The following is a 26,419-nucleotide window of genomic DNA, read 5'->3' as shown; positions in this document are numbered from 1 at the left end:
CCCCTATGCTGATGCACACCATTGCAAGAGGCCATCCAGCAGTTTGGAGAGCAAGGCCTGGATGCACTCATTGAGGGTCAACATCGGAAAAGCCTGGGAGGCCAGCTCAGACACAGGCTGCAGAACTGACGGGGTTGAGATGGGAGATGGGTTCTGGCTGCTGGGAGACACGCAGTGGCACCTGTTGAATGGAGGGGGAGCAGTCCTCCCAGTGCTGACACTTCTCAGGTGCCAAATCCCTCGATGTCTCGGAGCTTCAGGCAATGTGCATTTAAGATGATCAATGCTGATGGTTCTTGGCCTTTGCCCAAAGCTCAGCATTGAGGCTCCTCAGTGCAGACGAGGATGATGTTGAATCCTCACATCGCCTCGGGGTCGGGTCCAACTGTGGATGGTCCCAGGGTCCCTACCCAGCAATCAACATCGAGAAAGGTGAAGGCCCACTCGATGCACTACTGCTCCCAGTGTCAATAGGTCTAGAGGCAGCCATGCGGACCAACGTTCCTAACACAACACTCGATGTTGATGCCGACGTCGAGGAAATTGGACCTGACTCCAAAAATCCGTTCGCATTGAGCCTCTCTGGCCACCTAGGTCCAAATCTTCATTGACACAGTTAGCAGGGCTATGGTCAGGCCCTAAACACTGGAGACACCAAGATGGTCCAGTTGCACCAGGTACAGCGCTTGAAGCCACTAAGAACTTGAGTGGACATAGATGGAAAAACCTCCGCAGCCAAATCAAACAAAGTAATAGTGCCAGAAAAAAGGGCAAGGCACCAGAAAAAGAAAGGGAAAAACACGGCCTGATGTGGAAAACAAAGGAAACTTAAAACTGGGGAATAAAGAAACAAACTATTTAGGGAGAGAAAAAAGGGGAACTGAACTCAGACGCACTGAAAAACAGCTGAAAAACCACACCAAAAGCCACCAAAAAGCTCTTTCCAGACCACAACCACTACCAAAAGTAGCCACTCTTCACCACAGCAGAAAAATTAATGCAATAACCACGTTCTCACAGCGGGTAGGAAGGCACGTGCACAGTGGCATGCGTCTCATACTCCAAAAGCTTTTGTAAAGCTTGTCATAAGCTTTGGATCGGGCAATGCGGGACCACGTTACCCACTTGTGAGAATTATGGCCTGCTTGTCTTCAGAGAATGTAAGAATACTTGGCCTGCTGTCCTCTCACATGTGAGAATCCCTATGACAATAGAGACTCAACATATTGAGGTCTTGATGTCAATTAACCTGAAATTATGTACAAACTGGTTGTGAAAGTGCAGCCTGGAACAGAACAAAACTGGGCCTAGGAGGGCAGAGTTGGATTCCAGACACTAAACAAATTCTGCAGAACTATCTGACCAAACCAGCTATCACATCAGATATCCTTGCTCAAGGAAGTAGTGAGATGTGAATGTGAGGACTGAAGACCATGTCACTGCTTTGCAAATCTCCTCGATGGAGGCTGATCTCAAGTGAGCTACTGATGTAACCATGGCTCTGACTTTATGAGCCGTGACATGACCTTCAACAGCTAGCCCAGCCTGGCAATCTGCTAGCCAATTAAAAAATATGCATTTGCCAATGGCTACTACCATCCAGTTTAGATCAAAAGAAACAAAAAGCTGGGTGGACAGTCTATGAGCTTTAGTCTGCTCCAGATAGAAGGCTAAGGCTCACCTGCAGTCTAAGGTATACAGTGCACTTTCGCCAGAATGGGCATGATGTTTTGGGAAGAATACTGGCAGAACAACTGACTGGTTAAGATGGAAGACCAAGCTATCTTAGGAAGGAACTTAGGGTACGTGCAAAGAACTATTCTCTTGTGATGAAACTTTGTGTATGGTGGATCCAGGAAATTATAGACCGGTAAGTATGACGTCGGTGCCGGGCAAAATAGTGGAAACTATTATAAAGAATAAAATTATAGAACACATAGACAAACATGGTTTAATGGGGCAGACTCAGCATGGGTTCAGCCGAGGGAAGTCTTGCCTCACCAACTTGCTTCATTCCTTTGAAGGCGTGGATAAAGGTGAGCCGGTTGATGTAGTGTATCTAGATTTTCATAAAGCTTTTGATAAAGTTTCTCATGAGAGGCTCCTGAGAAAAATAAAGAGTCATGGGATAGGAGGCAAGGTTCTGGTGTGGATTAGCAACTAGTTATTAGACAGAAAACAGAGAGTGGGGTTAAATGGTCATTTCAATGGAGGAGAGTGAACAGTGGAGTGCCACAGGGATCTGTACTGGGTCCAGTATTAACATATTTATAAATATGGAAATTGGAACGAGTGAGGTGATCAAATTTGCAGATGATACAAAACTATTCAAAGTTGTTAAAACATGTGCGGACTGTGAAATATTGCAGGAAGACCTTGTCCAAATGGCAGATGAAATTTAATGTGGACAAATGCAAGGTGATGCAAATTGGAAAGAATAATCTGAATCACAGTTACCTGATGCTAGGGTCCACCTTGGGGGTCTGGACTCAAGAACAAGATCTGGTTGTCGTTGTAGATAATACGCTGAAATCTTCTGCTCAGTGTGCGGAAGCGGCCAAAAAAGCAAACAGGATGCTAGGAATTATTAGGAAAGGAATGGTGAATAAGACACAAAATACTATAATGTCCTTGTATCGCTCCATGGTGTGTTCGCACCTTGAGTACTCCATTCAGTTCTGGTCACCATATCTCAAAAACAATATAGCAGAATTAGAAAAGGATCAAAGAAGAGCAATTAAAATGATAAAAGGGATGGAACTCCTCTCGTATGAGGAAAGGCTAAAGAGATTAAGGCTCTTCAGCTTGGAAAAGGGATGGAACTCCTCTCGTATGAGGAAAGGCTAAAGAGATTAAGGCTCTTCAGCTTGGAAAAGAGACGGATATGGGGAGATATGATGGAGGTCTACAAAATCCTGAGTGGTGTAGAATGAATAGAAGTAAATCGATTTTTTACTCGTTCCAAAAGTACAAAGACTAGGGGACACTCAAGGAAGTTACATCGAAATACTTTTAAAACATAAGTACATAAGTACATAAGTAGTGCCATACTGGGAAAGACCAAAGGTCCATCTAGCCCAGCATCCTGTCACCGACAGTGGCCAATCCAGGTCAAGGGCACCTGGCACGCTCCCCAAACGTAAAAACATTCCAGACAAGTTATACCTAAAAATGCGGAATTTTTCCAAGTCCATTTAATAGCGGTCTATGGACTTGTCCTTTAGGAATCTATCTAACCCCTTTTTAAACTCCGTCAAGCTAACCGCCCGTACCACATTCTCCGGCAACGAATTCCAGAGTCTAATTACACGTTGGGTGAAGAAAACTTTTCTCCGATTCGTTTTAAATTTACCACACTGTAGCTTCAACTCATGCCCTCTAGTCCTAGTATTTTTGGATAGCGGTGAACAGTCGCTTCACATCCACCCGATCCATTCCACTCATTATTTTATACACTTCTATCATATCTCCCCTCAGCCGTCTCTTCTCCAAGCTGAAAAGCCCTAGCCTTCTCAGCCTCTCTTCGTAGGAAAGTCGTCCCATCCCCACTATCATTTTCGTCGCCCTTTGCTGTACCTTTTCCAATTCTACTATATCTTTTTTGAGATACGGAGACCAGTACTGAACACAATACTCCAGGTGCGGTCGCACCATGGAGCGATACAACGGCATTATAACATCCGCACACCTGGACTCCATACCCTTCCTAATAACACCCAACATTCTATTCGCTTTCCTAGCCGCAGCAGCACACTGAGCAGAAGGTTTCAGCGTATCATCGACGACGACACCCAGATCCCTTTCTTGATCCGTAACTCCTAACGCGGAACCTTGCAAGACGTAGCTATAATTCGGAGGAAATAGGAGGAAATATTTTTTAACTCAACGAATAGTTAAGCTATGGAACTCTTTGTCGGAGGAGGTGGTAACATCAGTTAGCGTATCTGGGTTTAAAAAAAGGTTTGGACAAATTCCTGGAGGAAAAGTCTATAGTCTGCTATTGAGATAGACATGGAAAGCAACTGCTTGCCCTGGGATTTGTAGTATAGAGTGTTGCCACTATTTGGGTTTCTGCCAGGTACTTGTGACCTGGCTTGGCCACTGTTTGGAAAACAGGATACTGGGCTAGATGGACCATTGGTCTGACCCAGTATGGCTACTCTTATGTTCTTATGTACTACAGCCTTTAGCTCGCTGATTCTGGAAGATCATGTGACTACGATCAAAAACACAACTTTCCAGGTCTGATACTTTAGATGACAGGAGTCAAATGGCTCCAAAGGAGCTTTCATCAGCTGGGTGAGAACAACGTTGAGATCCCAAGGCACAGTAGGTGGTTTGACCGAGAGCTTTATCAACAGTAAACCTCTCAGGAAGCGAACAACTAGAGGCTGTACAAAGATGAGCTCCCCCCCCCCCCTTACACACACACACACACACACACAAATGGTATGCACTGATTGCACTGAGATGTACCCTTACAGAGTTGGTTCTCAAATTATACTCGAGAGGTGCAGGAGGTATTCAAGAAGTTTTTGTGTAGGGCAAGTAGGAGGATCTGGGCCCTTGCCCTTACACCAAATGACAAACCTCCTCATTTAAAAGATCATCATCTCATAGTGGAATCTTTTCTGGAAGTGTAACAAGATTCTGGAAACACCATTGGGCAGCTTCAAGACTTGAAATTCTATGCTCTCAAACTCCAGGCTGTGAGGGCCAGGGACTGGAGGTTGGAGTGCAGAAGAGACCCCTTGTTCTGCGTGATGAGGGTCGGAAAACACTCCAATCCATGGTTCTTCGGAGGACAACTCCAAAAGTAGTGGGAACCAGATTAGATTGTAAGCTCCTTAGAGCAGGGGCTGTCCTTTTTGTTAATCTGTACAGCTCTGCGTAACCCTAGTAGCGCTCTAGAAATGTTAAGTAGTAGTAGTACAGGATGATTAGGATCAGAGTTCTCCGATCTTGCTTAAGTTTCAGCAACTCTTCTCTATGAGAGGTATGGGAGGATGCATATACAGAAGACCCTGCCCCCCCCCCCCCCCCCCAATGAAGGAGAAAGGCATCTTGACGCTAGTCTGTCATGCAATCTGAGCCTAAAACAGAATTGAGGAACTTTGTTGAGATGTCTGGCAAAAAGATCCACCGAGAGGGTTAACAACCATTCAACCCTAATCTTATAAATTTCTATCATATCCCTCAGATGTCTCTTTTTCAAGCTTAAGACCTCTGAACTCTTTAGCCTTTCTTCATAAAAGAGGTATTCTATCTCCTTTATTACTTCTGTTACTCTCCTTTGAACCTTTTCTAGTTCTACTATTTGTTTTTTGGGGAGTTTTTTGGCTAAAAATGTCAATGCATCATCCACAATGACTCCAAGACATTTTTCTTGGCTGCTGACTCCTAACTTGGACTCCAGCATTTTGTACCTGTAGTTGAGATTAATTCTCTCCCATGTGCATCACTTTGTATTTATCCACATGCAATGTCCTAGTCTCACATGGTCCATCTCCAATTCCTCACAATCATCTGCTCTTTTAATGAGTTTGAATAATTGTATTTATTTTATTTGTTGCATTTGTACCCCGCATTTTCCCACCTATTTGCAGGCTCAATGTGGCTTACATAGTACCGTCAAAGGCGTTTGCCCAGTCGGTGGATGACAAATACAAAGTTGTATAGTGATCATATGAGGTATAAGTGGAGGGTCAGAATGGATGAAGATTGTGTGTTGTCCTGTTCGATCATAGTCATGCTGTGTTGGTAAGTGAAGAGGGTTACATGGGGTCGTTGGGGTAGGCCTTTTTGAAGAGGTTGGTTTTTAGTGATTTCCTGAAGTTTAAGTGGTTGTGGATTGTTTTCACAGCTTTTGGGAGCCCATTTCATAGTTGTGTGCTTATGTGGGAGAAGCCATTTAAAAATGTGACATAGCACAGGTTCTATTTGAGAAATTGCTCATTTAGTCATTCTCTCCATTTCCTGTCTTTTAGCCAGTTTTCAATCCACTATAGCGCATAGCCTCCTATCCCTTGACTTTTTACATTTCTGAGAAGTATCTCATGAGGAACTTTGCTAAATGATGTCTGAAAATCCAAAACCACTATAGACAGACTCACCTGTTAAAGGCATGACTTGCCGTTACTAAATCCAGGCTGACTCATTCCCATTAAATCCTAGACACAGTATTTTTTTGAACTTGAAAGTAGTTTCTACCATTATACCTGGCATTGACATCACACTCACTGGTCTACGGTTTTCCAGATCACTCCAGAGCTCTTAAAAACAAAAAGAAAGTTACACTGGCCACTGTTCAGTCCTCAGATACTGTGGTTGTCTTAAATGATTGCTAACTTGTTACTAGTAATCTGTAACTTATTTGAGCTCATTCAGAGCAATGGGATGAATATCATCCATAGTGGGACAGACCAAACAAAGAGGCAATGGTGACATCAGCATCCACATGAACTGATAAGGGCCATGCTCGGCAGCAGAACAGCTTGTGGCTGGAAAGCAACGACTAATATTTCTGGGAGAAAGAAATATCTACGGATATATTCATAAGCATACAGACAGATGCATTTTTTTTTTAAATATCACTCAGAGAAGATTCCAAGTGAAGACCTGCCCTCACAGTAGGCCTGCATTTCTAGTTGGCATACATTGACTTCTATGATTTGGTGGGTGGGTGGTCACAGAAGGCCACTGACAAATACCACAGCCAGAAAATGAAATGACTCCAGCAACACAGGAGGCACACAAGTTGCAAGTTTCATTCCTATGTTCCCCAAAGTCACATTAGTCATTTCAAATTTCTCTCCTTTTGGCATGCTAGACCTGTAGGATAGCCTTTGAAGAAATCAGCAAGAAAAGTGGGGAGAGTAGGGGTCACTGGAATATAATAGATGTGGAATGGAGGTGCTTCCAGCAACAAAGGAAAAAGAAAACATCTCCTTCCACTCCTCTCTTGTAGATCACCTTGATCAGTTCTCCCTCTGGTGGTAGGTCTGCATTTCAAATCAGTCCTGGCTGACATCAAAGAAGCAAGTCAACTAGCATAAATCAGCAAAGACAAAAGCAGCCAAAGCAGGGCAGGCAATGTCTCCAGAAGCTGCTCTCAAAGTCCCAGGCTGACAATAAATCTTCCTGATACTGTACCTGATTTTATTGGCTTATTTACACCACTGCTCCCTCTTCCCTGTGTCCTCAGCTAAGTTCTCAGTGTAAAAACTGATATAACTGCTGCCTGTAACAATGCCATAAACCTCCATTACAAAACAATTGCCTGTATATAATATGTAAACCACTTTGATTGTAACCACAGAAAAGGTTATATTAAATTTCATCCCCTTTTCCTCAGTCTCTGAAGAAGCAAGCTGCAAACCAGAGTTCAAATCCCCACTTCTCTCAAAGATACCCTTTGTGACTTTGGTCAAGTCACTCCACCCTTCACTGCTTCCGGGGTAATTGAATTGTGAATCAATTCGGGGAGTGAAATAACTCATGCACTTGAATATGAAATTTGCCTTGAGTCTGGATTTAGAAGAGACAAGTAATAAAATGTAATATCCAAAATCTAATTGTGGAGACATTTTTCCCGTTTAAATACTTCATCTATTATTTTGGAAACGTGTGCAAACTGTGGTGCAAAATGCCTTCTTATCTTGGGCTAGTCACTTAACCCTCCATTACTTGTGGTACGGACTCTGAGGCCTATGTACAAAGCCGTTTACAGATGGGTCCAAAATGCAATAGCAATGCAGTACCAATGCACAAAAATAGCACCGCAATGCTTGAAGCCATATTTAAATTTTGTATATGGTTGCTATTAAATGGAAAACTTGCAACTACGGGGGGGGGGGGGGGGGGGGGGGGGGGGGGGAGAGAGCAACGTGTCTGACGTGCACAAAGGTTTCGCTGTTGTGCGCATGCCATTGCCCACACAAAACGGAAGTGTCAGCAGTTTGCACACCTCAGAGCCCTTACTCTTGAGCGCCTTAAACACGAACCTAACAAATATTGCTAGCACATGGAATTTTGGCAAGGCACAGGACAAAAATGTGTACTTTTACTTTCGGTTTTGCTCAGACACTTGAACATGTTTGTTGATTTCCGTCTGTCTTTAAACTATCAGGAGCCTCTTTCCTCTTGTAAAAGGACAAAACCGGCAGTTCAATGTGAAAAATGGACAAAAATCGCCTCATCAAAACCACCTACACTACCCCTGACCTGGCGAAAACTCGGCATTTTGGCCATCATTTCCATCTATGTATTGCGAATTTCATCTGTGCATTTTAATACATTTCAGTACAATCTGCAGCCATCTGTACCGCGCACATTAATACCCATGCTCGAGCCCTCTGAACATTTGGTGCACAATAATAATTTGCACATACAACCAGTGTTAACCACACACTTAATCTCGTCGTACCTTTGAGCATCGGGGCATCAGATTGTGACCCCCCAATTGTACCTGAACGTATATTGCTTTGATACGTTTCGGACTTACAGGCAGTATATAAAATCGAGCAGATGGGGAAAAAATTCCTCTCTTCTCAGTCCCTCCCCTTCCCTCCTGTTTCTTGCAACAAGCAGGACGGCTCTTCCTGCTGCATAAGATTCTGGGCACTTTCTGACAGTTAGGCTACCAGCCCCATACCAGTTTACTTACACTCTAAACAGGGGAGGTGTGTCAGTTTAGGGGCAGTGAAGTTTCTGCTATCCTTTCTGCCTTTATTTGGAGAAAAGAATCCTGGCCTCTTTCTGTGTTCTCTATAAAATATCAAACACTGCCAAGCATCAGTTTAAGCACAGAATCAATTGGTCTAAAATCTGGGGTAACTTACTGTGCCTGTCACTTTACTTCCACAGTCATTTGATGCAACTTCAGCGTATTACCCGCACACTTGATTTTTGTGTTTGTGTGCATTTTCCAGCAGCCACTTCGCCAGTACTGATTTGGTTTGTACTGAAGGTTTCACCCACTGACCCCCCCCCCCCTCCCCCAACCAAAAAGGTGTCAGGAAGAGTAATTTGGGTATACAAGAATAGAATAACATTTTCTGAGCGTCCAGCCCACCTTTCCTTATTTCCCCGCCCCCTAAGTCCCTTCCCATTGGAGCCCTGTGGCGTGACGTTCCCAGCCAGGGCTCACTATTTCAAGCAGGCGGAGGCTGGGTAAGGTTGGTACGCAGAAACAGGCAAGTACAGTCAGGAAGCGCAGCTCGACCCTGAGGCACTCAACAACAAAAGAAGCCAAGGTTCAAAAACAAATAAAGGAAAGGGGAAGGGCAGCTGTGCTAATCTAGAAAGCAGCCTCCAAAAGCAACCCGCATCTTCTGCTGTAAAGCAACAAAACATACACCAGTGTTTTACGAGAAGCAGCACGAGCACCTCAAGAGAAGAAACATGGCCATGGGTCTCAGGAATTACCAGTGATACACTGAAAGGAGTACAAAGTAAAATTGGCATCAAAACATCTAGCAACCCTTGGTGCATATTTTTGGGAAAACCTGCAGGAAAAACGAATTCCGCTGCCCTGCCTTAATGAGTTTTGTGCTTGAAGGATTGTGCACTCTTTCATCAGAAGTAAACATCCCGAGGATACCACTTTCCTGCTAACTGGTCGCGTGAGTTTCCAGCGTTTATAGGTATTACTCGTTACCCTATTTGCAATCACTACACTTCAGATCTGCCAATCAATTTCACAGAGGCAGAGGCTATTTCAAAGTAAAATCACTGAACATCCTGGCAATAAAGCTGCTCTATAATTCTGCAGCTCTCGATATCATTTACGGATAGACTTGCATTTAAAGCCGAATTATTTTTATTTCTCATGCCATTATCTTATGATTGCTTCCATGGCAGGATCATGAAGTGTTTGACTTTTTTTCTTCTGCTTCCAGAAACCTTAAGGCAGTCCAAAAAGAGCGTGAAGTCAAACGGCAAGGCTCCAGCATGCTATGAAATAGTACCCCTGTCTCTGAAGAAAATGGCTGCAGAAGTTTACCCAGGCAGCGCAATCACCAATATTACAAACAGTAACAGTACTGCAGTGACGACCAAAACCAAGAACGCCGCCCTTCAGCTTCAGCAGAGCCCTCCGCCACCACCACAACGGCAAAACCTTAACAACAACAACATCGAGAGCACCAACTGGCAGTCCTTCCATCCCACCCTGCGGGAAAGGTAAGATTATGCACAGCCAGCCATCAACTTATGCCACCTGGGAGCAGATGCACTAACCCCACGTAAAGAGCCCTTCCCTTACCGATTCCTGGTCTGCAATTTCAGCTCCTGCCCTCTAGTGCTGAGGACATGTGGCAGCACTTCCCCCACACCCCGGGTGGCTGGCAGTCTTTATTTACAACTTCGGAAATATCCAAAACACATCTTGTTCATGACTGGGAAGGAGTTGATAGAAACAGAGAAAAATAAGCGGCTCGAATCCCACCTTACATGTGACGCAGGGCTTGCAATGTAGGCTGCACTGGGGGATCTGGAGGATATATGCCTCTTACTTTGGGTTGAAGCAGATCAGCAGGGAATAATTATTCTTATTTTAAGAATCCAGTTTTTTCCCATGCCAAGGTGTGAGGCAGGTATGGCATAGGTCTATCTTTTTGCTGTGTAAACTGCTTGGGGTTTTTTTTTTCCCCATGAATTGTGAATGTTTCTGGAACTGCACTCTAGAGTGGTTTCATTGCAACATAGTAAATGGCAGCAGATACAGTCTGCCAAAGAAGGTGGCCAGAGTTGTATCTGACCCTGTGCACTGGTTCCACTTGTAAACCACTATGATGGTGCTGAGGAATAGCTATATCAAATTATTAAACATAAGCAAGGATGGTCAAGAAACTCAATAAACAGGTGAAGTTAGTAAAGAGAAGCTTAAAGTTAGTGTTAATATTTAGCTATTTAAGTATTCCAAATCAACATTTGAATTTTTTTTTTTTTTTGTGCAAAAAGGAATGCACTGATGTTCAACAACGAACTCATGGCTGATATATATTTCATTGTGGGCCCACAAGGTGCATCAAAGCGGGTTCCTGCACATAAGGTCTGTTAACCACTCTTATCATATTTTATTTAACTTTTAGCTTACACTATTTGGATAATACTGTAGCTAAGTTACCTTTGCTATTTCTCTAGAAGTATATAAATTTAAATGTAGACTGTAACAAAATGTGCCTTCGTTTTTACAGTATGTTTTGGCAGTGGGTAGTTCCGTCTTCTATGCTATGTTTTATGGTGATCTAGCAGAGGTTAAGCCTGAAATCCATATACCAGATGTGGAACCTGCAGCCTTTCTAATTCTGTTGAAGTAAGTGATCATTACAAGCCTACAAAACACAGCCAGCTTTAATGCCCTATAAAATGTGCATTTTAAATGCATGATTAACATCAGTTTTAAAATGTATTCTAATCTGTTCTCACTAGACCTTAAGAAAACCTCAAAGCTGAGTCAGTTTTGTTACCTAGATACAACTACAACACTGTCCTGCAATTAGAGAATTATAAGAAACTTCATGTACTACCATGTTTTCAGTATAATCACAAATTATACACTTTGTTTTGCATAACTGCATTTACCTTTGGCTGATACACTTAAGTAGGTCACCAAATTACAGCTCAAAGGTGAAGTTCATAGGTCCTGCAGTGGTGGCAGGAGCAGATCAGTAATCAGAGCAGATGGCATAGATGTGAACTGTGAGAACATTAAGAACTTGTGTGCCAGTATTCCTCCCTACCGATCTCACAATGCATGACATTAGCAATGAAAGGTCTTGCAGGCCTATAAAATTTGAATATAGTCAGTAGATAGTATCAGGATGAGCAGCAGTGGCACCAAATGCTTCTGTGATCTGCACAAACAGCAGACTGGGTGATCCTTCCATCGCCACCCTTTATTTCAATTCTATTCTTCACAACATTATGTAACTTCCTACATCATATGTCAAGAGTCCAGATCCCTCTCTCATATTCTATATGTTTATCCCCACAGTCATTTCCAAACTGCCATGAAGTACATAAGGAAAGACAATATAGGAAAACCAACAAACTAAGCTTCTGTTATTGCCAAGGTAGATACTGCAGCAGAGGAGGGAAGGGGGAAGGCATCAGAGGCTGGGAGAAAGAGGCCACCTTGTCCTTGTAACTGTTCAGATTAATGTAGAAATATTGCTGTCTGCCACACCTCACTGCTGTCCTCAACCTACCACTGAACAGTTCAGTCTGCAAGAAGGTCCATCGGGCCTCAGATAGACTCAGAAACCCTTCCCATCCCTCACAGTGATTTGAAATGTTCTACTTAGCCCTTCTTAGCAAATGTTTGGGGACCTCTGCAGTATTGTTGAAGCTACTGAACTGATTATTTTAAAGAACCTCTTACATTGATATTGCATTTCAATGCTTTAAAGAAGAAATCATTTATGAACTGCCCTTACTTATATAAACTTTTGTGTTCTTTCTAGGTACATGTACAGTGATGAGATTGACTTGGGAGCAGACACTGTGCTTGCTACTTTATATGCTGCCAAGAAATACATTGTACCTGCTTTGGCCAAGGCTTGCGTCAACTTCCTGGAGACAAGTTTGGAGGCCAAGAATGCTTGTGTTCTGCTGTCCCAGAGCAGACTCTTTGAAGAGCCAGAATTGACCCAGCGCTGTTGGGAAGTAATTGATGCTCAAGCAGAATTAGCACTGAAGTCAGAAGGTTTTTGCGAAATAGACCAGCAAACTCTAGAGATTATTGTGACTCGTGAAACACTGAACACAAAAGAAGCAGTAGTTTTTGAGTCTGTTCTCAACTGGGCGGAGGCTGAATGTAGGAGACAAGGGCTGCCCATTACACCAAGGAACAAAAGGAAAGTGCTAGGAAAATCTTTATATTTGGTACGGGTTCCAACTATGACACTGGAGGAATTTGCCAATGGAGCTGCCCAATCGGACATTTTAACGTTAGAGGAAACACATAACATATTCTTGTGGTATACAGCTACCAATAAGCCCAAGCTAGAATTTCCACTCACAAAAAGGAAAGGTCTTGTACCACAAAAATGTCACAGATTTCAATCCTCCGCATACCGCAGCAATCAGTGGAGATATCGAGGTCGCTGTGATAGCATCCAATTTGCTGTCGATAAAAGGATATTTATGGCAGGACTAGGATTATATGGCTCAAGCTGTGGTAAAGTGGAATACACTGTCAAAATTGAACTGAAGCATCAGGGACTTGTGATTGCTCAAAATCTGACAAAATTTATTTCTGATGGCTCCAGCAACACATTCTCAGTGTGGTTCGAACACCCTGTGCAGGTTGAACAAGACACATTTTACAATGTGAGTGCTATCCTTGATAGCAATGAGCTTAGTTATTTTGGACAAGAGGGAATGACAGAAGTTCAGTGTGGAAAAGTAACATTCCAGTTTCAGTGCTCCTCAGACAGTACCAATGGCACTGGAGTACAAGGAGGACAAATACCTGAACTCATTTTCTATGCATGATGCATATAACTGTCATCACGTTCCATTACTGCAATGCACACTAAAGGAATTGTATTTTTAACTCTTCCGCAGTATGAAATGTTACACTAAAGTATCCACTTCACAGGTTATCGTCTGAGTGAAGGAATGCACTAGAATTTTATTTATTGTTAAGCTATTTTACTTAATTATTAAGACTACCCGCCACAGTAAATGTCTGCAAAACTACACATATGTATTTTGTATATTAACTTGAAAAAAAAAAAGGTTTGCAATGTTGAGAACTTTGGTTTTATTTATGAATATGTTTATTTTGCCTTTCCCAATGGTGCTCAAAGCAGACACTACATCACAAAAAAAATACCCAATATAGATTTTAAAAAAGTAAAAAGTCAAAATATACAATAAATCCCAATGCTTCACAATTCTCAACCCAGTCCTTGGGACACAGCCAGCCAATCTAGTTTTCAGTGTACCCACATTCATGCGATTTGCCTAAAATGGAGGCAGTACATGTAAAGTCTTATGTCTATTGATTGTGAATACCTTGAAACCAGACTCACTGGGTTTGGCTAAAGGACTGGTTAAAAACCCTTGTGCTGAAGAACTGTTCTTCACTTTAAAGCCTGGGAGCCGAAGCTCTTCGACCAATTTTGCCACCCTGACTTTCCTTTCTCCAGCATACTCTCTTCTCCTCCCTCCCTCCTCACAGGCATGCTACTTGCTTGCTTACCCCATAGCTTTTAGGAGCTGTGTGCTTCCTCAACTCTCATACTGTCCTCTTAAGGTTGCAAGAACAGTATGGCTCAAGTTCAAAGAGAGCTACATGGTGTAGGGGAAATAAAAACATACAGCGTCTGAAAGAAGTTCTAGCAGCACATCGCCAAAGGATGCAAGAGATGATTGTCAAACTAGAAAAAATTGATCTTAGAGGTATGGGATATATGGCCAGCACCGTGGATGCTGACTGGTGAAAGAGGCAGATGGGGGAAGGGGATTCAGACTGACTGGGATGAATTTAGGTAAGAATATGTTTTGAGAATAGAGACTGGAATAGAGACTCTGTAGCAGGGCTAAGGAATCTGTACTCAAACCTTCAACTCCGCCTGCCATTAAGCTTTAAATTCTTTTTGTCCTGGATCTACAGTACTAGTGAAGTATAAAATGATACATTTTCCATGTGTTATAAGTTTTTATTTTGAAGCTAGAGTCAGAGTTGGCACATTTTTACAGACTCCACCAAAAATTGTTTCCGTCTACACAGCACTGTTTTGTGGGGGCAGGCAGGGGAGTGAATCTGTGGTGTAAGAACTTTCATCTCATTATTATCGTGCGCTATTGTATTAGCACATGTAAATACCCTTAACACAAATAATTTTAGCAATTGGGTTTAGTTCAGGGCTCTACAAACACCGTGCAGCAGGTCGCCATGGTGACTGAAAATCAGGCCTGGCAGCTGGATTTTGCCAGACCACCACAAGGCAGCAAGCAGCTCCATTCGAGCTGCAAAAACAGCAGCAGCTCAGCTCTTTTCCCTTTGCTAAGTTCACCTCCTACCTCCCACCACAGCAGCAAGCAGCTCCATTTGAACTGCAAAGACAGCAGCAGCTCAGCTCTCTTCCCTTCCCTCTACCTCCTCCCTCCCACCGGAGAAGCTTTGACACATGCACACGCATGTCCACAAAGGCATCTTCCTCACCCTCGTGCTAGGCCCAGTCATGCAGTGGAGGCAAGCAGAAAGGAAGGAGAGCAGCTGCGTGGCAGGTAGTAGCCTCCTCTTTTAATGCCCAGCACTAAATGGAAACATTTGAACCACTTAATTCTAATTTAGCATTGGGTGTCAGAAGAGGAGGCTGTGCTGACTGACATGCAGCTGCTCTCCTTTCCCTCTGGAGCTGCCTGCTTGGGGAGGGGGGGTGACAATTGGGTGCCTGTGTGCTGTGCGGGATAGGGGAAAGGTAGGGAGTGCTGGATATGTGTGTAATGTGGGGGAGGGATAGAGCGAAAAGGAGCAAGAAGTGGTATCTGTGTGCGTTGGGGGGGGGGGGGGAAGAAGAGAATGGTGGATGGGTGCCCCGAGGGGGCAGGGGCGAGACCTGGATGTCTATGCTGTGGGAGTGGGATAGGGAGAATGCCTTTTAGAGTTCTCTCCCCATCCATTAGCCTTCACTGCCCTCCTCCCTATGCTCTCTCTCTCTAACTCCCAGCAAGACCCCTGTTCTGTCCGCCCAAAGGTGTTTTCCCCCTCTCCCATCCACCCCATGACACAGACACACATCATCCCCCTTTTTTCCTGCCCTCCCACCACCAGTGCCACACACCCCATACACCTTCCTTCAGCCCCCACCAGCACCAATGCCACACACAATCCACATTTCTTCAGCCCTCCCCCACCTATGACATACACCTTGCTGCAGCTCCCCTCTCCCCACGACATATAATCAACTCCATCTAGCGTCTTTCTAGGCACCCCTCCCTCTCTCCCTGCATACACATCATTCCAGCATAAGGAGGATCTGCCCAGCCACAGATTAGGCTGCTTTCTGCCATCCCAGGCTGGACTTATCTTTTGAACCGTACTGACCTTAGAACTCTGGGCACCAAAGAGACAGAGAAGGTAGAAGCAGCCTAATGTGCAGCTCTTCCTCCTGCTGCACTGAAGTGGTGTATTGGAAGGGAGGGAGACAGCCAGAAACAAAGCACCTGTACTGCACTAGGAATTTGCTCAAATTCTGCACTGTGTAGTAGTGCAGAATTCCCCCAGGAGTACCACTTTAATAAATAACTTGCTGTGACATTTATAAATGTGCATAAATAAAAAATCCAGTCATTCAAGTCTGGCTCCCAGCTTTTTGGGCTGGCTCCTAAGAAACTTTGTTGAACCCTGGTTTAGTTGATAAGTCATTTTGAGTGCACACAAGCATCATTTAAAGGCCCCAAAATACACATAGTAAGTGACGGAAGAAAAGACCTGAACAGTCAATCTAGTCTGACTGTCACACTCATTATAAACTATGATTAAATCAACAACGAATGTGATGTAAAATACTTGGGCACCAGCCTCTTGACCAGCACTGGTCCTGATTTTCAAATTGATTTTTTTTTCCCCTCAGAGTGGTCCTATATAGAAGAGGTCAAGCCCTATTCTCCAACTCACACTGCATATGAGCTTGGATAAATTACTGTTGTGTGCTGCAGCTGGTACCCAGCAAAAAATGTAGGCTATTTAGGGCTGGGCTAGAAATCCTTGACTTTTAAATGACAAAGGTAAGCTAAAAATCTAAATTTCCTCCCCTATAGCCAGAAATAATATGGGCTGGACTATCTATTCTGGATCTCTGCATCAACTGTAGCTTCCATATGGATTTAATTGGCCAACCTACCACTAAAGAATTATAGTAATCTGCATGCAATAGCCTATCAAGGCCTGTAATGCAGCCTTGGGAATTACCTCCAAACAAAAACATACTCTATCTGTACCTTAGTAATTACAGTCACTGCTATGGCCATTGTTTGTTCATCAGATGTCTAGAATCAAAACAATTCTCAAACGTTATACTTCCTTTTTTGAAGTTTGCGACAAACATCTAACTTTAAATCAAGATTAGAAACTTGAGCGCAGAATATTCTTCTGCTCAACCAAAGAGCTTTAGTCCTCCTTGGATTTATACTTTATTCAGCCTCAACCATTTGCTAAAAGCCTGAAGACAGTAATTTAAAGATCTTAAGTAGAGGAGTGTGGTAGCCGTGTTAGTCCACTCTTAAGGTTATCAATAGAAATCAAACAAAATAAAACATGGAAAAGAAAATAGATGATACCTTTTTTTTATTGGACATGCATTAAATGTATTAAGTTATGTCCAATAAAAAAGGTATCATCTTGTTTTCTTTTCCATGTTTTATTTTGTTTGATTTCTATTGAAGATCTTAGAAGAACTCACCAAATCAATGCCAAGAGGAACAGCAGTTTTATTTGCCCTAAAACCTGTGCACTCTGGATTTTAAGTTAATCACTCTAAATTAGCCTCTAATGCTGAGATAATCTATTGAAATAAGTATTGGCCAACATCTGCACAAAGACAAATAAAATTTATGTGCATTCATCTACAGAACTGGGCTCACTGGAAACCAAAATACTGTCCTGGAATTATTCTTCACTAGTTTTTAATGCTTCAAGATAACTTCCTCCAGTTTAAATGCAAAGTTACAAAGAACAACATGTTCATAGGCTACTTTTACAGTTCTTTTCTTTAACCCTGGCAAATCTATTAGACATTACCTCAACCAGAGCTCACACCAGATTCATTTTCAACAGAAGTTGACAATTAAAGGCTGCTATTGTAGGCATTTTTGCCATATGCAGTAATCTGATATACAACCTAATTTTAAAGCAGTAGTTTAAAACCACTGGAGTGTCAGCAAGGACCTTTATAATTAATCTTAATTATTTAACACTTATTCAGTTAAAGTAATGCCAGAATCAATAAACTGAAACAGCAAAAGCAAGGCAAACAAAGCAATTATAACATTCCAAATTCCATTCAATAACTTTAGACTTCAGTCACTGGGCAATAACAGCTGCCCTCCTTTAAAGATCACTCAAATTTTGAAGTGGCCTACTCCTACATTACCTAGATTGATAGAAATTATTTAAGATTACACAGTCATCTGTGAGGGAGGGGTTAGCCAACTATAAACATCTGTGTGGAATAGCTCACACACTAACAGTTACACAGCGTCCTAAGAATATGTTCCCAAATTTAGCTATGATGGCAAACAACCAATAACTCAAATGGAACAAAGTCAAGACGATGTTTTTCTCTTCCTTTCTGCAATCAGTTTTTCTGGAGTGAGGGGAAAACCTCAAGTGAGACATACAAAGACAGATACCAAGACAGGCAAAGGCTGATACAAAGGGAGAGTCACACATTAACAGGCTTCATTTTATAATACTGGACATGAATTCTTCTTATATACAATTTAGGTGGCTAAATTTTAGAAAAAAACAAAACCTTCAGCATTAATACACTCTACATACAGTTTAGGATTGCTGCCAACTGAGAATACAGAATTGAAATCTAAAAGGCAGCATTCAAAGTACTATGTAACATTTAATAACTTGTAGCAACGTTTTGTGTTTAATGGAAATTAACTGTATCAGTAACCTTAATCACAAGAAAGAACTGAGGAATTGCAAGAATTTTGTCCCAATCATTTCAATTACATGTTTCACAGTAAAGCATTTTTCAGTTCCACACATTAACTACTGTTGGGATCTGTATTTTTATAATTCAGTTCAAGCCAAGTGATCAACTTGAAAGCAAATGCCTTTAACTCTTTAGTGTCCAATGTTCCCATCAATCTGTTCCCATATGACTTATTACAGGAACATTGGACACTAAAGGGTTTTAAGCATATGTGTAGTCCTGATTTGCTGCTCTGCAGTTCCTACAGACTCAGTACTCCCACACATGAAGCAAATACATTTCAGCTCCATAGCAATGCTCACTATGAAAATAATTCAAAATGATTTTATCAACTGAACGTCCATGTGACCTAACATGCTACTGTGCATCATATAGGTTCAGAAGTAACCCTGGAAAGGTGAAAGTCAGCAGCAGATTACATGAGGTAAATGTGTAGTCCAGACTGCTCAGACAACAGAGACCAGGTTTCATAGAGGAGGGGAAAAATGGTAAACCTCTCCCTGCTTAACAGAAGAAGGGAGATGATTCACAAACTAGATTCTCAAGTATAAAGAAAACATGCGAGTCACAAGGTCCCACACAAAAAACAAGGTGATTAGAACACACATAGTAGATAACGGCAGAAAAAAGACCTGCACGGTCCATCCAGTCTGCCCAACAAGACAAACTCATATGTGCTACTTTTTGTGCATACCCTACTTTGATTTGTACCTGTCCTCTTCAGGGCACAACACAAATCATTTTGACACAGAATAAGGTTAATTCCTTCTTATAAATTATAATTCTTATCAGATGATCATTTCTTTGTTTGGCTGTACATGTAACAGTGCATTGACAATTTGTCTGAACAGTATGTTGTTAAGTTTGAAAGCTAAAGACTTCATACAAATAAAATTAAAAAAAATTATAATTCTTATAATTTCAAATGTTCTTCAACTAAACCCAGTTTGCTGTCTTTAGTCTCTTTCCTCTAAGGGCAAAGACAACATTGCTTTGTGGGACTATGGTTTAATCTATTTATCTAATAATCTTCTTCCAAGAATTACATTATAATAAAGATACTCACCTGTAGCAAGTGTTCTCTGAGGATAGCAGGCTAAGTATTCACACAGCTGGGTGACATCATCTGACCAAGCCTGATGCAGACACTGACTAGCGAGATCAAGAACTTTCTTGTAGTATCCCACCGTGCATGCACTGGTGCCTTCCTGCCCAATGCCCGAGCGCAGGTGACGTCCTTCAGCCGTTCTGATTTGCTAGACGACAACTCCAAGGGAAGGCGAGTGGATATATGAGAAAACTTGGCTTGCTGTCCTTGGAGAATACCTACTACAGGTAACTAACTTTGCTTTCTCCAAGGACAAGCAGACCATCATATTCTCATAGCTGAGAATCCCTAGCTACCAGGTACACTGAAAACTACAATACTAGGACAACAGGGACTCCAAATGTCAAGGCCAGTTATTCAATCAGCCTGAAACAATTTGTGTATTAGTTGTGGAGGTGCAGCCTGGATCAGAAGAAAAAAGTGGACCTGGGGGGGGGGGGGGGGGGGATTCTAGACACAGCACAAATTCTGCCGTACTATAAGATTGGAACGTGTGGACTGATGATCACGTTGCATTTTTGCAAATCTGCTCTATGGAGGATGATATCAATTGGGCTACTGACATAACCATGGCTCTGACATGAGCCTCGACATGACCCTCTAGAATCAGTCCAGCCTGGGCATAAGTAAAGGAGATGCAATCTGCTACCCAACTGGAAACTGCATTTGCTGATGGCTACCCCATCCTGGGTAGATTGTCTATGGGCTTTAGTCCACTCTAGATCGAAGGCTAAGGTTCACTTGCAATCCAAGGTATGCAGTACACTCATGCCAGGATGGGCATGTGGTTTTGGGAAAAATGTTGGTAGAACTATTAAACGATAAAGATGGAACTCAAACACTATCTTTGTAAGGAACTTAGCGTGTGTGTGGAGAACTACTCTATTGTGGTGAAACAATGAAGATGGGTCAGTTACTAGGGCCTGAAGCTCACTGACCCTGCAAGCTGAAGTGAACACCACCAGAAACACAACTTTCCAGGTCAAATATTTCAGATGACAGGAATTTAAGCAGTTTAAAAGAAGTTTTCATCAACTGGGTGAAGACAACATTAAGATCCCATGGCAGTTGGAGTTTTGATAGGGGGGTTTTGTAAGTAACAAACCTCGCATGAAGCTTGATGGGCTTACCTCCCACATTGTGATAAGCACAAACTGCAATGACATGAACCCTTACAGAGCTGGTTTTCAAAACAGACAGGTGCAGGAGGTATTCAAGCAGTTTTTGTGTAGGATAAGTAAGGAGATCTAAGGCCTTGCCCTCACAACAGACAGCAAACCACCTCCATTTAAATGAGTAACACGTCTTAGTGGAGTCTTTCCTGGAAGCCAGCAAGATGCAGGAGACACCCTCTGGCAAAATCTAAGGTTTCAAATTCTATGCTCTCAACATCCAAACCATAGGGGCCAGGGATTGGAGGTTGGGATGTAAGAGAGCACTCGTTCTGCATGATGAGGGTCGGAAAACAGTTCAATCTCCATGGACCTTCAAAGGATAACTCCAGAAGAGGAAGAAACTAGATCTGCCTTGGCCAGAAAGCTGCAATTAGATCATAGTTTTCTGGTCTTGCTCAAGTTTCAGCAAAGTCTTCTCTATGAGAGGTATTGGAAGATATGAATATAGAAGGCCTCCCTCCAATGTAGGAGAAACACATCTGATGCTACTATGCCGTACGATTTGAGCCTGGAGCAGAGCTGGGATACCTTGTTGAGATGAGTGGCAAAAAGATCCACCAAACAGGTGCCCCACTCTCGGAATATCTTGCAGGCTAAGCCCATATTAACAGACCACTCATAGTTGCAAAACTCTGCTCAGTCTGTCCGCAGGCAGTTGTCCTTTCCTGGGTGGTATGTGGCTCAGAGGTCCATCCCATGAAAGAGGACCCACTGCCAAATCCCCACTGCTTCCTAACACAAGGGATAGATCTCAAATCCCTCTGCATGTTTACATAAAACATTGCAACCTGTCTGTTTAAATTAGAAAATCTGGTTTTGCAGATGATCTCTGAAAGCCTTTAGAGCATTTCAAATGGTCCTGAGCTCAAGAAGATTGACATAGAGATCTGTTTCCACAGCAGGCCAAGTCCCCCTGTGAAGCCCATCTACATGAGCTCCCCATCCTAAGTTGGATGCATCCATTGTTAACACCTTCTGAAGAGGTAGAATTTGGAATGGTAGTCCCACAGTCAAGTTCATCCAAATTGTCCACCAGAGAAGGACATTGAGTCAATTCTGGAGGAATCTGGATTACATCCACTACGTTCCCAGCTGCCTGAGACAACAGGGAAGCTAGGGCCCACTGGGCTTCTTGCAAGTGGAAATGTGTTATGGGAGTGACATGCACTGTTGAGGCTACGTGGCCCATCATCTCAACATTTGCTGAGCTGTGACCTGCTTACTGCTTTGGACTTGAGAGGCGAATGTTGATAAGGTCTCTACTCTCGCTTGTGGAAGAAAAGCCTAAGACTGCAACAAATCTAGCAGGGCTCCTATATACTACAATCGCTGGACATGGGGTAGTTTATGGCAAACCCTAGTACATAAGTATTGATGGGACAGACCAAAGGTCAATCAAGCCCAGGATCCTGTTTCGAATAGTGGCCAATCCAGGTTACAAGTTCCTGGCAAGTTCCCAAAATTTTCTGCTGCTTATCCTATAAAAACAATTGTGCCTATGCTCTGTCGAGCATCAAAATATAACAAATATTTAAACACACATGAATACAAGTGTATTGCTTCTTCAGCTTATTGAGAGTGGAGTAGTCTCATATGTAACACACGATAGAGGTTATTTGATTTTTCACCCACTGACTGGGTGTATTATCTGTGTGTATTGTCTAATCATTGACTGAACCTCCACCACCCTTTGCTAATCTTATATATGAAGATATATTTCTATTTATCAATATGCTATCATCTAATTTTATACAGCACTTAGCTTGAACAAGTTGGTGCTCTTAAAACCCCGACAGGTCCCCGTTTCGTGGCTACTTTTCAAGGGGGAGTCACCAGTTCAAGTAACAGTCTCAAGTGCAACTGCAGCATTACTCTGCAGTTGCACTTGAGACTGTTACTTGAACTGGTGACTCCCCCTTGAAAAAGTAGCCACGAAACGGGGACCTGTCGGGGTTTTAAGAGCACCAACTTGTTCAAGCTAAGTGCTGTATAAAATTAGATGATAGCATATTGATAAATAGAAATATATCTTCATATATAAGATTAGCAAAGGGTGGTGGAGGTTCAGTCAATGATTAGACAATACACACAGATAATACACCCAGTCAGTGGGTGAAAAATCAAATAACCTCTATCGTGTGTTACATATGAGACTACTCCACTCTCAATAAGCTGAAGAAGCAATACACTTGTATTCATGTGTGTTTAAATATTTTGTTATATCCTATAAAAAAGCAGTGGATTTTCCCCAAGTCCATTTTAATAATGGTCTATGGACTTTTCTGTTAGGAAGCTATCCAAACCTTTTTTTTTTTTAAACCTTGCTATGCTGACTGCTTTTACTACATTCTCTGGCAATGAATTCCAGAGTTTAATTACACGTTGAGTGAAAAAATATTTTCTCCAATTCGTTTTAAATTAATTACTTTGTAGCTTCATTGAGTGCCCCCTAGTCCTAGAATTCTTGGAAAGAGTAAACAAGCGATTTACATCTGCTCATTATTTTATAGACCTCTATCATATCTCTCCTCCGCGGTCTTTTCTCCAAACTGAAGAGCCCTAGCCGCTTCAGGCTTTCCTCTTAGGGAAAATGTCCCATCCCTTTTATCATTTTAGTCACCCTTCTCTATACCTTTTCTAATTCCACTATATCTTTTTTGAGAAGCGGTGACCAGAATTGCACACAATATTCAAGCACCATGGAGCAACACAAAGGTATTATCAATGTCCTCATTTTTGTTTTCCATTCCTTTCCTAATAATCCCTAATATTCCATTTGCTTTCTTAGCCTCTGCCGCCGATGCACACCGAGCAGAGGGTTTCAACGCATCATCAACAAAGACACTTAGATCCCCCTTTCCTGGTCGGCGACTCCTAATATGGAACCTTGCATTACATAGCTATAGTTCAGGTTCCTCTTTCCCACATGCATCACTTTGCACTTGCTCACATTAAACGTCATCTACCATTTGGATGCCCAAGGTTCTCTTGCAATTTTTCACAAGCCTCTTGCGATTTTACAACTTTGAATAACTTTGTGTTGTCAGCAAATTTAATTACCTCACTAGTTACTCCCATCTCTAGGTCATTTAAAAATATGTGAAAAAGCAGCAGTCCCAGCACAGACCCCTCCAGAACCCCATTATCTACCCTTCTAAAAGCGGAACCCCACTATCTACCCTTCTAAAATAAAGAATACTCTCTGTTTTCTATCTTTTAACCAGTTTTTAATCCATAATACAACAGTACCTCCTATCCCATGACTCTTCAATTTCCTCTGGAGTTTTCATGAGGTACTTTGTCAAATGCCTTTTGAAAATCCAGATACACAATTTCAACCAGCTCACTTTTATTCAAATGTTTGTTCATCCCTTCACAGAAATGTAACAGATTGGTGAGGCAAGATTTCCCGTCACTACATCTACGTTGGCTTTGTCTCATTAATCCATGCTTTTGAATATGTTCTGTAATTTTGTTCTTTATAATACAGTTTACCATTTTGCCCAGCACCGACATCAGGCTCACCAGTCTATAATTTCCAGGATCACCTCTGGAACCTTTTTTAAAATCAGCGTTACATTGGCCACCCTCCAATCTTCTGGTACCATGCTTGATTTTAAAAATAAATTACATATTACTAACAATAGTTCTGCAAGTTCATTTTTCAATTCTATCAGTACTCTGGGATGAGTACAATCTGGTCCAGGCAAATTGCTACTCTTCAATTTCTCAAATTGCGCCATTACATCCTCCAGGTTTAGAAAGATTTCATTCAGTTTCTCTAACTCCTCAGTTTTGAATACCATTTCTGGCACCGGTATCTCTCCCAAATCTTTCTCGGTGAAGACCAAAGTAAAGAATTAATTTAATCTCTCCGCTATGGCTTTGTCTTCCTTGACTGTCCCTTTTATCCCTCGGTCATCTAGCGGTCCAACCGATTCTTTTGCCGGCTTCTTGCTTTTAATACAGCTTAAATAAAATGTTTACTATGTGTTTTTGCCTCCAACGCAATCTTCTTTTCAAAGTCCCTCTTTGCCTTCCTTATCAACACTTTGTATTTGACTTGCCATTCCTTATGCTGTTTATTATTTTCAGTTGGATCCTTCTTCCATTTTCAGAAGGATTTCTTTTAGCTCTAACAGCTTCCTTCAGCTCACTTTTTAACTATGCCGGCTCTCGTTTGGTCTTCCTTCCTCCTTTTTTAATACATGGAATATATTTGTCCTGGGCTTCCAGGATGGTATTTTTGAACAGCATCCATGCCTGATATACATTTTTGACCTTTGCAACTGCTTCTCTAAGGTTTTTTTTTCTTCATCATTCTTCTCATTTTATCATAGTCTCCTTTTTGAAGGTTAAATGCTAACTCATTGGATTTCCTGTGTGTATTTACTCCAAAGCCAATATCAAATCTGATCATATTATGATCATTGTTGTCAAGCGGCCCCAGCACCATTACCTCCTTCACAAGATCATGAGCTCCACTAAGGACTAGGTCTAGAATTTTCCCTCCTCTTGTTGGCTCCTGTACCAGCTGCTCCATAAAGCAACCCTTGATTTCGTCAAATAATTTTACCTCTTTAGCATGCCCTGTTACATTTACCCAGTCAATATCGGGGTAATTGAAATCACCATTATTGTGTTGTCCAGTCTACATCTGTCTGTTCATCCTGGAAAGGTGGACAATACACTTATCACTATCCTTTTCCCCTTTACACATGGAATTTCAATCCATAGGGATTCCAAGATGTTTTTGTTTCCTGTAGAATCTCCAATCCATTTGATTCAAGGCCCTCCTTAACATACAATGCTACCCCCTCCACCAATTCAATCCACCCTATCACTACGATATAATTTGTACCCTGGCATGACAATGTCCCACTGATTATCCTCCTTCACCAGGTCTCAGAGATGCCTATTATATCTATAATTTTTCACTTAGTGCAATATTCTAACTCTCCCATTTAATGTTTTTTTTTTTTTGTCTTCTGGCATTCGCATATAGACACTTCAAACTATGTTTGTTGTTTCTATTTACATCTTGCTCAGCAGTTGACAGTCTTAATTTGCAATTGTTTGTCTGCTTTTTATTTAAAGACACCTGGTCTACTATGGTCTCTAGTGCAACCTCGCTATCAGGATACCCTATCTTCCCTGTTTTGGTGAGATCTTTGAAAGATACTTTGTTCCAAACTATGTGTTTCTGAATGACTGTCGGCCTTCCCACAGGTTCTAGTTTAAAAACTGCTCTATCTCCTTTTTAAATGCCAGTGCCAGCAGCCTGGTCTCACCCCAGTTAAGGTGGAGCCAATCATGCTGGAATAGGCTCCCCCCTTCCCCAGAATATTGCCCAGTTCCTTACAAATCTAAAACCCTCCTCCCTGCACCACTGCCTCATCCACACATTGAGACCGTGGAGCTCTGCCCGTCTCTTGGGCCCTGCACGTGGT

General features: G+C 42.2%; 2 protein-coding genes across 5 annotated transcripts in view; one reads left to right on the top strand and one right to left on the bottom strand.

Annotated features, from left to right (window-relative positions):
- The window catches only part of BRF1 (BRF1 RNA polymerase III transcription initiation factor subunit), a 329,398-nt gene that overhangs the window by 186,491 nt on the left and 116,488 nt on the right, over positions 1–26,419 (bottom strand). The window lies entirely within an intron of this gene.
- On the top strand, positions 9,183–14,128 carry LOC115477741 (BTB/POZ domain-containing protein 6-like). 3 transcript variants are annotated; one of them, XM_030214806.1, is made up of 5 exons: positions 9,183–9,623; positions 9,900–10,182; positions 10,963–11,053; positions 11,199–11,317; positions 12,468–14,127. In XM_030214806.1, exons 2-5 carry the CDS (start codon positions 9,986–9,988, stop codon positions 13,498–13,500), a joined length of 1,440 nt encoding a protein of 479 aa, XP_030070666.1. In that variant the 5' UTR covers positions 9,183–9,623; positions 9,900–9,985; the 3' UTR covers positions 13,501–14,127. The 3 variants fall into 3 exon arrangements, with proteins under 3 accessions (XP_030070666.1, XP_030070665.1, XP_030070664.1); XM_030214805.1 differs by having other exon boundaries at positions 9,183–9,644; XM_030214804.1 differs by having other exon boundaries at positions 9,183–10,182; positions 12,468–14,128.

Source organism: Microcaecilia unicolor, chromosome 9, assembly GCF_901765095.1.
Source record: "Microcaecilia unicolor chromosome 9, aMicUni1.1, whole genome shotgun sequence".
NCBI lineage: Eukaryota > Metazoa > Chordata > Amphibia > Gymnophiona > Siphonopidae > Microcaecilia > Microcaecilia unicolor.
This window is presented reverse-complemented; position numbering and strand designations above follow the sequence as displayed.

Bases quoted from the DNA above. Each gene is read 5' to 3' on its own strand.
- LOC115477741 (XM_030214804.1), top strand. From the start codon at position 9,830: ATGCCATTATCTTATGATTGCTTCCATGGCAGGATCATGAAGTGTTTG. The intron at 10,183-10,962 runs GTAAGATTATGC...TTGTGCAAAAAG, and splicing joins CATCCCACCCTGCGGGAAAG to GAATGCACTGATGTTCAACA. The intron at 11,054-11,198 runs GTCTGTTAACCA...TCGTTTTTACAG, and splicing joins AGCGGGTTCCTGCACATAAG to TATGTTTTGGCAGTGGGTAG.